Source organism: Bombyx mori, chromosome 6, assembly GCF_030269925.1.
Source record: "Bombyx mori chromosome 6, ASM3026992v2".
NCBI classification, from domain to species: domain Eukaryota; kingdom Metazoa; phylum Arthropoda; class Insecta; order Lepidoptera; family Bombycidae; genus Bombyx; species Bombyx mori.
The window spans coordinates 814,482-830,304 of record NC_085112.1 but is presented as its reverse complement, the minus strand read 5'-3'; the positions used below and the strand labels follow the sequence as shown (position 1 = coordinate 830,304).

General features: G+C 34.2%; 4 protein-coding genes across 6 annotated transcripts in view; 1 reads left to right on the top strand and 3 right to left on the bottom strand.

Annotated features, from left to right (window-relative positions):
- Positions 1–15,823, bottom strand: part of LOC101740450 (uncharacterized) — a 960,210-nt gene that overhangs the window by 809,874 nt on the left and 134,513 nt on the right. The window lies entirely within an intron of this gene.
- Positions 1–15,823, bottom strand: part of SPARC (secreted protein, acidic, cysteine-rich (osteonectin)) — a 148,179-nt gene that overhangs the window by 89,534 nt on the left and 42,822 nt on the right. The gene's annotated exons all lie outside the window — the stretch shown is intronic.
- Positions 67–2,688, bottom strand: LOC101739922 (cytochrome c oxidase subunit NDUFA4). The gene is made up of 3 exons (XM_004926541.4): positions 2,321–2,688; positions 1,317–1,463; positions 67–202 (listed from the first exon to the last, which is right to left on the bottom strand). The coding sequence occupies exons 1-3, from the start codon at positions 2,360–2,362 to the stop codon at positions 146–148; spliced, it is 246 nt and encodes an 81-aa protein (XP_004926598.3). The 5' UTR covers positions 2,363–2,688; the 3' UTR covers positions 67–145.
- LOC101739784 (MOB kinase activator-like 1) lies at positions 3,388–15,079 on the top strand. 3 transcript variants are annotated; one of them, XR_009973306.1, is made up of 6 exons: positions 3,388–3,581; positions 3,864–4,030; positions 6,093–6,320; positions 7,021–7,184; positions 7,885–12,242; positions 12,283–15,079. XR_009973306.1 is itself a non-coding variant. In XM_038011376.2 (5 exons), exons 1-5 carry the CDS (start codon positions 3,568–3,570, stop codon positions 7,963–7,965), a joined length of 654 nt encoding a protein of 217 aa, XP_037867304.1. In that variant the 5' UTR covers positions 3,388–3,567; the 3' UTR covers positions 7,966–15,079.

Sequence of the window (15,823 nt, the reverse complement as noted above, 5' to 3'; positions counted from 1 at the left end):
ACAACTACGCATTTGATGTAACAAAAAAAAGAAATTTAATAGTATGTTTAAATAAAACTCATTCGATTATCACATTATTGCTATTTATTTAACTTAATACAACTAAAATTCTCGTAATACAACTGATCAATATTAGAAAAACAGTTTAGTATTTGGGGGCAGGAGATTCCTCCTTAGAGTAGTCTCTGATGGGAGAATAGAACTGTGGAGAAAAAAAATCTTATTATTTTTAGTTGATTTGTACATTTTGGGGAATGAGAATTATAAAGGCTACTACTGGGTAACAATGGTTTGTTTGCTTTTATACATCTTTATTTCAGCCACAGATAGGACTGTTGCAAGAAAACTTAATGTTAAAACTGCATCAGTAGTCTTTCTAAAATACAAGTAACAGGGAAGTATAACAAGTCTAACAATGAATAAAATTAATATTAAGAGTAGGTAGGTAGGGGGTATGTATAATAGTGATAATGTAGATCATTGTGTATATAAGCCGCGCCAATAAAGAAACGAATCTAAAATGGCGGCGGCAATCATGCACTCTCACTCTAAACTATTGCTGTCTTTAGGCAACGGCACATACTGAATGCAAAAAAAATATCAGTTCTGATTGGAAATAATATGGCCTCTCACAAACGAGGAAAAGTCCTTCACAGTGATGCAAGTGAAATCATGTGTAACGTTATTAAATACTTTGAAGAGGAAAATAATCTCGAGAAATTAAAGAAAGGAAATTCTCATTTGTTTTTTATATTTTTTTACAATAAACAAGTTTTTCTTTCTATCTTTCTTTTTATTTGTTGACCCTACTATCTGTCAGTGCAGGTACATAGACGCCATTTTCGATTCGTTTCTTTATTGACGCGGCTTCTAATTTTTTATATTTTTTAAGCTTACCCACAATCCATATACAAGATGTATTGAACTTAAATGTCAACGGATTTGTTATATAATCCCTGTTAGATTTATGATAAATATAAGGAAAAAAATAATCAACAATTATATAACAAAAATCATTCTCCGGTTTGTCTGATTTGCAAAATGTTTTAATGACTCAAATTCATATGACAAGCAAGGATAACTTCAGCTTTTAAACTTTCTCGAAAAGATTAAAATAAAAGGAAGAAAGCTGTTAAATAAATATTGTTGTAGTAAATAGTTACTCTTAAAGTGTTTCCACACTAAGGATGGAATGGTTATTATTTCAGAATAATTATCACTTACACCCCTGGTTTAGCTTTTAAATGATTTAACAAATGATAAATATAATATAATAATTGATTTTAATAATTTAAATGATACAAGTACTTTCATACCTTGTACTGCTTGTTCCTGTAAGCCTCCCATGGTTCAGGGTTGGTCTTCTTGTTCCAAGATACATCAGGATTACGCAAAGCCAGACGCAGAGTATAGAACACAGCTCCACCACATCCTATCCCCACACATACATACAGAGGGATCAACTGCAATTATTAATTATTATTAATATTTGTGGAGTAACAAATCCTTCTTTGTTAAAAATGTTTTAGGTAATAATTTGAACATTGATGGAACATTCTTATCAAAGATAAATCATAGTTATTCATTTTTCATTCAATAATAATTGTCAAAATTTGATGTTATTAATACACAATTATTTTGCTTTCTGATCAATTTTGGTATCTGTCTAATCAGAACTGTCTACTGCATTTCAAATAATCAAATACCTACTCTATATATTTATCACCATTTTAATTTTATATAAAACCTTACTGAAGTGTCCCTATAGTTTTTATAAGTTTTGTGTAGGTAATAAAACATATTATGTGATTTTAAAAATTGAATAGTTTTCTTCATACAATCAAATAGAAGAACAATGTCATGATAGTTGACAATAAGCTCTAATTTATGATAAAAATGTTATCATATTTTACATATTTAAATAAAATAAATCGCCAAAGGTTGCAATATTTGAATGTTTCAAAGTAATTGTATTTCTTGCTTTATTTACCAAAGTGTTTTGATTATTTCATGTTACAATTATCTATACATTAATTACCCAAGGGCCGCCATCCTGACTTATTAGCCTACCGTATTTCTATACACATTTAAGTTTAAGATCTTTTTTTGTTTAAAGCTTACTCCAACTAATGACTTGTAAGCGTACGAAGTGTCTTTGGCTCAACTTCGAAATTATACACCTAGAAAACGAATAAATGTATTAAGAATGAAATATTTTGTTATCTCTACTTAAAATTAAATTGCAAAATAGGTTAGATTATGTAAGAAGTGCAAGTGAAACGCACAATCTTCTGGAGTGCGAACAACCAGTTAAACTTACAGCCTTATGCTTCTTCAAACTTGAGAGGCTCAGTCCTTGCATTTTGAATTACTTAATTGCGTTGTAAATTAGAAAAAACTGTCCACAAACTGAATATTGCTGTCGATATCGATATCGATTGCAGGTATTATACAGGGATACTCTGCCAAGATTTAAATGTCAAACTGACTTTGACAGCCGATAAATTATTGCTTAAGTCCAACGGTTTCAGCGAAATGAGGTGGAATGAAAAAAATAATTTAATAAATAATACACATAATAGGTAGAATTCACTGAGGCAATAACTACTAACTTATATCCTTAAATTTCTGACAAATAGTCTACAGTACTCAAAATCCTGTCTCTTTCTGCAGCAAAGCAGTAAAAGTTAGACAGTAGTTACACATTAAACATATAATATGTATATTAATCAGACTTCGACCTCATGTCTCAAGGTCTGTAGTGCCATTTCCTTTTGAGATGTCCATGGGCTTTGGTAACAACTTTACGCCAGGTGGGTCAAGTGCTCGTTCAGTCGAAGTTATAAAAAACAAATAAACTTTCTAGCACCGTGCATAGATATTAAATGTGGGGACGTACAGGAAAATTTCTGCTTTCAATTCATAGTCGATTTTAAATGGATTGATTAAAATAGATACAATATCTAAGAATTATACTAGCTATTTTCTAAATTTTGGTTTTAAATTTATTCTCAGTTTCAGCTTACACAAGTTATTAACTTTAGTACCAAATTGCTGTATCCGACTTACAGTTTTATCTGTTTAAATACTACGCCTGTAAAACGATAGATAACTGCCTATATTTAAACCACTATTGATACAAGCACCATGTAATTGTCAAATAGATGTACATGCATGCGATAGAGGCGAATAATTCGATAGTATTCTGTCTCATTCTCTCGTAGGTTAAATACTTTAAAAGTAAATGTTTGTCTTTTTTAAGTGTCGCTTCTTTGAATTTCAAATAAAGTAGGTTGCTGTTGCTGTAGGATGTGTTTGACATTTTGAATATTCGATTATGAATTTGGAATCGATTGATCGACTAAACCCACCAAAGAATAATGGGGAACTGCAATCTGCATGGAACTTGAAATAATGCAATGAACTTTTGACAAATGTTTTGTATTCAATTTGTGAACAAGTGAATTGAAATATTCTTTGTAATAAAATAACCTATCTATATAAATTGGTGCTAAATTTGTGATTAATTTATTGTTTAGATAAGGAAGGAAATACAAAACGGTCAAAATGAGCTTCCTATTGTGAGTATTACGGAGTCAATAATGCTCTAACCGGATCTATTTTTAACTGATCGTCTTCCGCTGAGAAAAGCGCTGACGTCTTGTTTACGTCTACGCTATAATCTCAGTAGCCATGAGTTAAATATGATGTCTTAATGTATGCGATTTCGGCGCCCCCGCAGGGCCTCGGCCTACTCAGATACAGATGTCGAAAAACTACCGCCCGCTCTATCCTGTCTCTCAGTATTGAACCTTCAAAACCTACTAAAACACCTTCAAGAATTAGTTTACTTTTTATTACAGTGGTAGTCGCTCAAACAAAACTTTCAAACCAAAGAAGAATATTCCTGAGGGCACCCATCAGTACGATTTGATGAGGCACGCAGCAGCCACACTTGGTTCCGGGAACTTGCGCCTCGCTGTTATGTTACCCGAAGGGGAGGACCTCAATGAGTGGGTTGCCGTGAACAGTGAGTGGATTATCCAATTACATTCTAAGTAAATTTTGAAGGAGGCTGGCTAACTTGAACGCTTGCACGCCACACAACCAGAATGAAAATATGATAAATATTTACCAAAGTCATTTAGTTATTTGTTGTTGAGTTACATTCAAATGTAGAATAATTTATTGAATATCTTTGGTGTACATAGTAAGAATAGAGTGACACTTCTGCCTTTGAAAGTAGGGTAAGAAACTAAATCTTCAATTCTAAAGGGATAAAAATATTTCTGATTATTTTAATTGGAGCACATGATATTATTACACAATTACAGAATATTAAAAAGTATTAGTCTTTAGTAAATTACTTTTTATCACATCAGAATCAATACGTTGGTTTCATTCCTTTTAATAATATTATGAGGGTTAGAAAGTTGTACTTTCCTCCTAAGGTCAATAATATGTGATTACTTAATGTAGTGCAAAAAATAACTAAATTCAAGGGGCTAGGATGGGGCTGTAGATGTATTTGTTGGGATTGAGAAGGGATTTTTTCTGCCACATTTGTAATGAGACTTATTAAAAAAAATATTTTTGATTGACATATTAACTTCATTATCAAGCAAAGTATAAAAAATCAAACATGAATTTCAAATGAGCCTTTTAATTACTGTATTGCCCCTTCCCATAAAAAGCTTGAGACTATAGAACCAGAATCTCTGGTTGCTATTAAAGTAGGTAGGTCGAAAAAACGAAAAGATGACCATTCTTAATTGCTGCATGTCACGACAAAGGAGGATTGTTTTTAAAACATAGCATTGAATAGAGCATTGTGTCATTATTGTAGGTAGCAGATGATTCATTATGATAAATAAATTTACTTCTATATTGTGCCACTTATAATTTTACATGTTTCCTGTTGATGTCAATAATAATTGATAAGTTTACTGTGTATTTTATGTGTAATGTTTTAATTGAAATATAGTCAGACAGATTTTTATTAGACCTACATAGTAGTTACTTTGAATTCAAGTATTTTCATTCAGGCCACAGTGCGCACTGGTGTGCCTTATCTTGCTGAACCGTTTGGGCCATGAGGGTGAGCCACGTGAGAAACGCTTCCTACAAGCCACAGATTGCAGCTATCAAACAAAACGCTCATGGAAACTGTGTGGCCCTTCAGCCAAACTGAATGCCTTGGTTTTCAAATGCAATAGCAAGTTGTAGTTTTTATCAAGATTGTAGCCTTTTAAAATATTTTAAAATTAGAAGGTATATATAGGTTGCTAATTTTTATCATCCATGCAAAATATAGCATTTTATAAATTTTAGAAGGAAAAGTTGATTAAAATTACTTATTCCCTGATTTTGGCTTTACGAGATTGGTATAGTACGTTAGGCCCACATGGCGTTTATCATGTTAAGTGACTACCAGAGCTCACAGACACCAAGTCATTGCTGCTGATCCCACGATGATGTGAGCTCAATGTTTTAATAGGATCCATAAGAAATGTCCCATCTTTTATAGCAAAATACATTATTGTAGTGCTGCAGAAAGGTAGGATGGTAGTACCTAGGTGCTTTCACAAAAAACCATCAATAAGATTAAGGAGAAATTACAGTTGGCTCGCAGGATGATTTTCAGAAGAAAGGGTTAGTTGTGAATAGCATAATTATACTACTACAGGTCTCGTGAGTGCAGGTGTAGTAGTAGACAGAGGTTGCTAGTTTCCTTCCGACCGTAACTGGAATACCTTTGGCTACCAAAGCTATACTGTTGTCATTGTGGAATCCAGTGACTTAAAAGACTAAAATAAAATTAGTTTACTACTACTACTGAGCTGGCGCTATGACCCCGAAGTGGGTCTTGGCCTCCGATTTATCGGATCGTTTCTGTTTTCTTGTCGGTTTCGTAACAAAAGTTTTTTTACATGAAGGGGTTGTCAGCCCCTTGCATAACCCCCGAAATGCAGGAGGACCACACCCTACTTTGGTCAGCGAGCCCATCGGACTTAGCTTAATTAGTTTACATATCTAGAAATACAAATATTTAATAATAAAATTAAGAATAACAAAAAGACATACTTCCCCAGCTGTGGATTTCTTCAATCAGATCAACATGTTATATGGGACCATAACAGAATTCTGCACAGAGGAGTCATGTGCTGTCATGTCTGCCGGACCAAAATATGAATACCATTGGGCTGACGGACACACAGTGAAGAAACCTATCAAGTGTTCGGCCCCAAAGTATATAGATTATTTGATGACGTGGGCACAGGATCAGCTTGATGACGAAACCCTGTTCCCTTCGAAAATTGGTAAGAAATATGTACATAATATAATGATTAAATTGTAAGGTTTTTCGGAGAGGACGAGGTGTGTGAATCAGTTGAGTGTCTGTTGTGTGTTGTCCCCCGGAAACCTCACCGGAGCGGTCAATAAAACATTACTTATAAGTACATGTTTATTCGCGTCAGCGATCGCGGTGGATCGCTGCACGTTAACCACTGACTGACTAACATCTATTGCTCATTACTATAACTGCATAGTAAGCTAAGCCGGGCGAACTTCACTGCAGTAGACTCATTGTGTCTACTATACTTGAAACTGTACTATGAACCAGCACAATGGCTTCAGTTAATGTACGGGACCTCTGCATTAATCACCAGTTACCTAACATTTGAAAGATGATTTTGTTTGCTTGATACGTTTACGGGTGGTAGGACGTAATGTGAGTCCGCACGGGTAGGTACCACCACCCTACCTATTTCTGCCGTGAAGCAGTAATGTGTTTCGGTTTGAAGGGTGGGGCAGCTGTTGTACTGTAAAAAGTGACACCTTAAAAAACATATCTCAAAGTGAGTGGTGTCATTTACGTTGTAGATGTCTATGGGCTCCAGTAACCACTTAACACCAAGTGGGCTGTGAGCTCAACCACCCATGTAAGCAACAAAAAAAATAGGAGATAAAAGAGCATACCTTTAATGATGAGTAACAAAATGGCTATTATTTTTTAAGGTGTGCCATTCCCGAAGAGTTTCCTACTGATGGCAAAAACTATATTGAAGCGTTTGTTCCGCGTGTACGCGCACATCTACCACCAGCACTTCCCGGAGGTGGTGCAGCTGGGGGAAGAGGCTCACCTCAATACGTCATTCAAACATTTTATATTCTTTGTACAGGTAATCTTTCTTAACACTACCATAAATTATGTATGCAGTTAGGCTAAATTTTAATAAGCATAATTAATTAACAAGATAATTATGCAAATTCAGAGTATCATCAGATTAGTTATTGCGTTATTATGAACTCGCACGGACAGACACCAACACTCAGCCTGTTGCTAAGTAATATACAGTCCGGTTTTAGACACATTGTTGTTTTGTAGACTTCAGAAATGGTTGAAAAAAGTGGTGATTAAATTTTTTCTTTTGTCTGTTTGCCTACCTAAGCTGATAGCCTTGAGAGGCTATATCAGCTTTTCCCTAGCGTGTAGGTGAACTCTCGGGGCTCAAACCGGAGTGTTGCTAACACTGGCCCTAGCAAGAGCAGTGCTTCGCAGAATCTACCACTAAATCGAAAACGCGACCCACTGAGAATGACTATGGGTTAATTTACTCGTCAAGCCCTTCCTCGCAAGCAACGGATTCGGCGAGGAAGATAACCGGTGCTTGAAGTAACTAAAAGCACCGTTAATGTATCGGGAGACTGCTTACCAATCGGTCCACGTCGCTCTAAACACGTCATTACGGATCTACCTGTAATGACGTGTCACCCATAGACACAGCCCACTGAGCTTCTTGCCGGATATTCTTCTCAGTTTTACCTCTGATAGAACCTTAACAAATAAACTTCCACTACCATTAGTGTTGTACCTTTCAGGAGTTTAATCTGATCGAGCGCAAAGAGTTAGCGCCCTTACAGGAGCTCATCGACAAACTGACAGCGAAGGACGCGCGATGAGCGTCGCCCGCCAGCCAACACACCCGGCCTAACCTACTCAGGTTGTAAAGATATTTTTGTACTATCTAGTCGGCCTTGATAATAACATTGACAACACACAGATCTGTAAATCAATTTTTTTTTTATATTAGTGTGTGATATATTCATAATTTTTAAGCATAAACTAATGTAGTATTTTTTTTGTCATCGGCCGATAATTTAAGTTATTCTTAAATTTAATTATAATGTAGTTTGATTTTAATTATTAGTCTTATTGTATGTAAGCTCCAACAGATTCAAGTTATATATTTGACCCTCCGGAGAGACCTCCGGTCCAGAGATACTGTCAGCCCACTAAACAAATTTAACTTTTCTAATAGCACTATCATTGAATCAATGTAAATATTTTTATAATTTATTTTCTAATTAAGATACTGAATCTTCTGAATAAACAAAAAAATTGAGATCTGTCGTTGTGCATGCATCACACAGAAACTTCTATGTACAGATATCAAACGCTTAGTGCTTATTTAGAAAACAAAAAAACTAATTCATTTATTTATTTATTTTATTTAATATATTTTGTACGCACAGCTGTTAGAAAAAACACGACAATACGGAAACAGAGTACAAGGGCATTCAATTTAAATTTATTAAAGTTTTTAGAAACGGTGCTCTCGCGGCTGTCCTGAATAGATGGCGTTCGTAGCTTTCTGAATCGCGCTGTGCTTATGTTTTAATAAATGAGGCCGTCAGCTCAGAAGTGGCCTAAGCTGTTAGTATGGCGGCAATTAGGTTTGAATTTTCATGAATTTGAATTTGAGTAGGCATAAAAACAATACACGCAAAATTAATGTTTAAAAAGCTATCTGTTATCTATGGGTGAAACTATGGACAGGCCAGTTTTACAATAAAATTTATTATATTTTAAATAAATTCCAATACACGTCATATAAGCTTGAATATAAAAAATTGAGGGTTAGGCCACTTTTGCGCTGATGGCCTCAAATATAAAATGCATTTTCAAATAATCACGTATCTTCGGGATATGCGCGGATTGAGCTAAATCTAGTTCCTCATAAAAATACAATCGTATTATAGACTCAGTAAATAAAACATCCGCGTAAAGTTCTTTATTATAATTCCGTTTATATATTATTGATTATTTAATTTTTAAATGGCTCTCCTGTAATGTTGCAAAAACTTTCACTCCTCGATATATGTACACAACGGTAGTGTCCCTTTCTCCGCGCGAGGTTTGATCATCGTATACAAAGACCGAGTTAACTAGTAAGAATTCTAATTGAAATCAAACTACAGTATATTGAAATGCTTATAAATATTACATTACGCGTATTAAATTTGATTTTGTTTATTACAACCCAAAAATGTTCATTAAATAGAAAGAATTGCAAAACAATTTTATCGGGATCTAATCGCGCCAAATAACCTTCCATTATCTTAAAGCCACAATAGATACGAGAAATGGGCATTTGATAATTCGTATAAATAATTATTATCACATTTCTTGGGTTTTTTGTCTCCATAATATTACTTTGTGTCTGTTGCGTTTGGGTATTATGTGCATTTTGTCATTCCTTGTATTTAGTAACCCAAGTATGACGTATTCAATAATGACAGTTCCGAACGTTTTAACGGGAAACTTGAAAATAATCAAATATGTCCGCTACCTATAATTTTTATGTAAATTATGCTGGTTTTAAATTTAAAAACAGTTACTACCGACAATATTATTTAAAAAACATCGCTATAAGCGCTAAATACCGTCCACCATACTAACTAATTTAGAAATGAGTTCTTACTTTTCTAAAATCGCCATTTATTTTATAAAATAAGGGCCTTGTGTATCAAATCTCTCTCCGCTTTCTAAGAACTTTTTATGTAAATAATGTTCTGAAAAAAATATCCTAAATTTACACAAAGATAAAATAAAATACCTTGATTATTGTTATTGAAATATTTATTGAATATTTTGTTGAAAATGAACTGAAAATTTGCCGCGATTACATCCTCACTTGGGAAACATTTCAAATCGTATTAAAGATTTCTAATAAATGACAAATACAGTGCGGGCTTGCGTTGCTAAGATATGCAGCGTGCAATGGAGACAATAAAGAAGCGCTTATATTATTAAATGAATACTTTTGTGATTTGGATTAGTCGTATTGGTTTTTTTATGTGAAAGATTTCGAATACTTCTAAATACCGTGGTCGTTGTGGTATAGTAATTGCAAAACTTGACTTGATGTCACAAATGATGGTGTGACATCCAAAGCTTTAAATCTTTATGAACTAGTAAATGAATCAATTATTTTGTTTGCATTATTTTTATTTAACAATAAATAGAATATTTTGTGCAGGTATGTATTTCTTCTAATAAAAACATATTATTATGATAGTAAGTTACTAGTTTCTAATCACAGAATGGTACTAAACATATTTATTTACTTTGACTAACGTATTATCGTATGATGAATTTATTTAAACAATTTATTTGATTAATGATTAAGGTTAAATTGTCCTTTGTCAAGTTCAATTCCTATTGGTATCAGATAATATTAAATTTTTGAACTATAACTAATTCTGACATTATATTTATTTCTTGTTGAATCTATTTAAATTTAATTTTTATCTTCATTTATTTATATTTACAGTTCGTTTTGTGAATCCCACTGTTCCGTAATGAAATAAATAACATAAGTGATATAGTTTTGATTTCCGTCTTTATTTGAATAGTATTTTTTAAACTAAGATTATTTCTGTTTGCGGACTGCTAAGTGTCATGCCGATATTTTCATCGGACTTAACTTGCTTTGCACGAGCGCATGGTGCGCAGTTCGGTCCGTGGTCCGCACCATTCGTACTAAGGTCGCACTTACGACGTAACTACCTTTGAACTAGTGAAACGCCGTGTATACGGGGTCGGATAGTTTGCGGCTGAACAGCAAATACGCTACTATTAGCCACATATGACGTCATGCGTTGACTATATATTACATAGATGTAAAATACTGTTGAAGTTAAACGATTTATTTAGTGATTTGTAATTTTAAATGATTAACTTGGACAAAAATGTAATCGACTGATCGTATTTGTTTAATGAGCGTCCTTTTAACATTACTACTTTTCAGACCTTTTTGTTCAACCTATGTAAATTTTTTTTCTTATCAAATCATACATATCAATATTGCTTCCAATATATTCAAGTTGGAAGCATTTAAATTTTATAAATGCCTAATCGAAACTTTGTACCTACTAGGGCGCGCTTGAGGCCTTTAGATATGCAGCCGCCATACGGGGCGCGTTGGACCCAAAGCGGGCGATCCGATGTTTTTTATTTATTGCTTTTGTTAGCAGATGAGCATACGGCACACGGAGCTAAGTAGTTACTGTCGCTAATGGACGTAAACAAAGTCAGGGGCAGGGCCAAGCTGCTAACTACAATTGCCTTTGCCATACACGCTCATTAGATAAGTTCAGTACTAATGCTTAGTTAGGTAAATTAGACTTTCCGTCATAGTTTATGTACGTATGGGGCTCGACAATGGCGACAGCATAATGCGTGTAATGTTGACAGGCGACTTGACCTCCCATAGACCGATCTACAGTCTGCCGGGCGATGTATAGATTTCCTTCGAAACCCGTATTCATACTGAGGCGATGTCGCCCTAAAAGTTCAATGGCACAAGTATTCAATAAATAAATTTGAAAAATATCACAAAATTATGTACTTAATTAATTTTCATTTTGACACATTACACCTTCAGAATTAGTGTTGTTTTTTTTTGTAAATGCCAAAAATGCAATTGAAGAATTGTAAATTTTTAATTTTGGTTTTTAAATACGTTAAATATTATGAATTTTGAAATACTTTAAGCGCATAGGTACCTTAAAAGTTAAGATATACGCTTGATTTAAAAGAGGAGGAAAGTGTACTTTGTCTTTTTCTAATTAAAATTTAAAATTAAATTTTTTATTTGCCCATTTTAATTTTATAAACTGTCAAAATACATGTTTATGAAAATCATTTCCTTAAAATTTTTAGTTAAGCCACTTCAACTCTAAAGGTGCGACATATCACAAAAAATATGTACAACACGCAATGTATAATAGCCGGCAAACTTCTTGAGCATTTGTTGACGTAGTGGGGGTAAGTTCGCGCATGGTACACTCACGTGCAAAAACATTACTTACTCTGCGTCATAATGCTATTAAATTATTAAAATTAACATATGTATTTATTTATATATTTATTAGAACATCAACAAAACATATAGGTTATAATAATTGTAATAATTTAATCTTGGGGTAAAATAGATATTCCTTCTATTAAGTCAAAACTAGAGCTGTTGCCAGGTCTTGATTCAGTTGAAGCGAAGCTGGTATTTGTAATTTTTTTTTCGTTATCATAATCTTGACCATCATCATCATCACTGTTTTCATCACCCGAGTCGCTATCATCGTGATTAGTCGACATAGTGTAGTTTACAACTCGGTCGATTCGGTCTTCTTTTTTGTCTATAATTAATTATTTTTTGAAGATATTCGATTCGTAGTAATCGAATGCTACTTTTTTCAATTACCAGCTTCCGATTATTTTCTGTTCTTTTTTTTCATCTAAAGCCTAGCTCTTTCATAATACGTCGTAAGCTTCATTCCGAGCCATTAAAATTAAACTTTTCGAAGCCTTTCTACGGTACGGAGTTTCGCTGCTTGTTATGTAGTTATTATGATTACATCTTTTTATTACAGATTGAACGAAACTATCCATTCCGGTAACTTTCTTCTTCCCTGATCTTTTCTTACCCGGAGTCCGAAACACGGCGAGCAAGCCAGAGCCTTTAGCTTCCTTAATAATGCACCTAACAGTACTCACTGATGGTTTTGTTACTTCCGAAGTTTGTTTTAATTTTTCCATATCATTCTTCCCCTGTTTTATAATGAAGCAATATACGTCGTACACAATTTTTCTACCCTTTCTTTTGAATACTACACCGGTTTGTCGCGGCATAGTGTATGTTTTATAAAAAATCAACAAACACTCAACAAATAGCAATGGCAACAAAGTCCACAAGTAATTATAACAAATAACTTAACGATTAATAACGATAGACTTTCCACTGTACGCAAGCGTACTTTTGAGAGCAAGCGGAATGAGGGCGCAGTGCGGGACGCAAGGTTCAACTGATCTACCAATAACGCGCTCGAAACGATTTCCCCTGCCGTCGCGCCTCACCCTCACCACCAAAGTGATCTAAAATTCGGTTCTGCGCAGTCAAGGTCATTTGCTCACGAAGTTTGCCGGTTACTATAACTTAATTTCAAATCAGCTGACGCGCAGAACAGGCTACAAAGTGTTCACGAAATCTATCGTCAGTTTGTTTTAAGGGCCTGTGCACACCACGTTTTTTAAACGCGTCGTCGACGCGCGTTTTTAGCGATACACACGCGATACGCACGCGAGTCAGAGGAAGCCTGTAGACCTTTACACACCTGTATAAATCCAAATACGCGTTTGTATCGATACAGACGACAACAAACCGCTTTGTGTTTAAAAAAATGTGGTATGCACAGGCCCTAAGTAGTACGATGTAACAATTCTGTCTTTAAAGGACGGTGCTCTTATGCTGTATATTCAATTGAGTGCTACGCGTTTACCAATTATTATTATTAGTCTAATAAAAAATGTCAGACCCTCTGACTCAAAATTAGATTTAGTTCTCAAATAATACGGCCCGCTGCGAAACGTCGAGAACAAATGTTCAACTAATACGCAAAAATGCAAAAACCCATTACTGACTACGACTGTAAGTTTTTGCGCGCTTTATTTTTGAACGCAATAAATAAGTAATTTAAAAATCTAAACGAAATATTGCCTTCTTAAGCTATAAGAATTATATAGATGTGATTTATCTTTTGTAACGATTGTAGCTTTGATATGAAAATTATAGTTTATAAACATACTTGTATTGACGAAGTGAGGATTGTTTGCCCTTATTTATTCGATTGTGTGAAATTATGACTTCAATTTGAAATGAATACACAATAAAAACACATTTAATGTTTTTCATTGCTCCCATTACCTGTTTTGGGGTTTATAAGCATTATTAATTGTCAATTTAATATTTATTGGTAGATACATCATTGATGATATCGAAGGGTTTAAAGCTATTTGCTTTAAGCGACATTTCGCTTAACACGCGACATTTATCTTTGTAATTAAAGATGCGTTTTATTTGGTATTAGCATCAACAGTTCGATGTTTTTAATTGAACTTCAATTAACTTTACTCCATTCAGATAGCTGAAGAAGTTTTATATTTTTACTAAATTTTAAACTTTAAATGGCTCTCCTGTAAAGTAGCATATATAGCTTATACCAAATAAAAATTTCTGCAAGTAACGAATGACAATAGTCATGCGTGACCAATAAAATAATGAAAATTTCCAAATCTCTGAAATAATAAACGAGGTTAAACTGTGTTAACCTAAATTATGATTTAATGTATAAGCCGACGGATATCCTATCACAACTTATTGCAATTTATGCTGTTTCAAATTGTGTATGTACATTGAATAAGTTTTATGTATATTGCGATATGACGTCACTGTATTTAACTATAATGATCTAATTGTACTTTCAACGACAGCCCTTATTGTTATGATTTCTTTTTTCTATATAATAAATGAGTTTAGGACAAATTCAACTAAGTGCATGAAACAAATTTATCCCACGCCGCTGACTCATGAATTTAAAACTTATAATTTTACTGTTTTAAAATTATCATGATTTATAGTTCTTCGCCATTTTCACAATAATATATGTTATAAGAATTGCAGAAATTAAGTTTGAGAATTATGATCACCTCAGTCAGTTAAAAAAAAGTTGCTTTATTTCAAATTGAAGTCCGAGAAATAAATTTGTGCAATAAAATTATTTCCGATAATTTATTTTCATCTCGATGTAATTCGCTAAAATAATAATTATTAATTGATAATGATATTTTGTGCATTTAATTTTGTGTTATGAGTTAATATTACATTTAACACAAGTTAGTTTTGTTAATTTAAATTTAGTTTATCAAATAAATAAATGTGTACATAATTTATATCAATCTGTATTTTATTTATTATTTTGATTTCTATTTAGTATGTACGAGGTGGTTTAATTCAATTTCTAATTGTTCTGTTTCGATGTTTGGGCGGATTTAAGATTTTCACCACGAAGGAATAAAATGTAACATATTCAACGCAGGTGAAGTGTCCCTGTTGCATAACAACGCTATTCCATCAAGTCTTCGTTCGGATTGTCGATAATCCCATTCGCACGGATCGTTTGGAACCTCTGAGTCTGCGGAGGGATTTCGGTTCCCTCTGTATTTTGTACCGTACGTTCCATGGGGAGTGCTCTGAGGAATTGTTTGAGATGATCCATTCATCTCCTTTTTATCATCGCACCTCCCGCCATCGGAGCAGAGTTCATCCATATCATGTGGAACCGCTGCGTTCATCGACAGCGTGTTTTTAAAGTTTTGTTGCCACGTACCATCCGGCTATGGAATGAGCTCCCCTCCACGGTGTTTCCCGAGCGCTATGACATGTCCTTCTTTAAACGAGGCTTGTGGAGAGTATTAAGCGGTAGGCAGCGGCTAGGTTCTGCCCCTGGCATTGCTGAAGTCCATGGGCGACGGTAACCACTCGCCATCAGGTGGACCGTAAGCTCGTCTGCCTACAAGGGCAATAAAAAAGTCTCCTTAAATTAATTTTGAACTAATCATCGGTTGGCTGCGACTTAGTTATGCCCTGACATTGCTGATACCCAGAGTCATCGCCTATCACCATGAGATTAAGAATAAGTA

Coding starts and splice junctions, on each gene's coding strand:
- LOC101739784 (XM_038011376.2), top strand. Junction 4,031..6,092: donor TGAGTGGGTTGCCGTGAACA/GTGAGTGGATTA, acceptor ATACTTCCCCAG/CTGTGGATTTCTTCAATCAG. Junction 6,321..7,020: donor CCTGTTCCCTTCGAAAATTG/GTAAGAAATATG, acceptor TTATTTTTTAAG/GTGTGCCATTCCCGAAGAGT.
- LOC101739922 (XM_004926541.4), bottom strand. CDS start 2,362: ATGCAAGGACTGAGCCTCTCAAGTTTGAAGAAGCATAAGGCT. Junction 1,464..2,320: donor GTTTGAAGAAGCATAAGGCT/GTAAGTTTAACT, acceptor TAATAATTGCAG/TTGATCCCTCTGTATGTATG. Junction 203..1,316: donor ACAGGAACAAGCAGTACAAG/GTATGAAAGTAC, acceptor TTTTCTCCACAG/TTCTATTCTCCCATCAGAGA.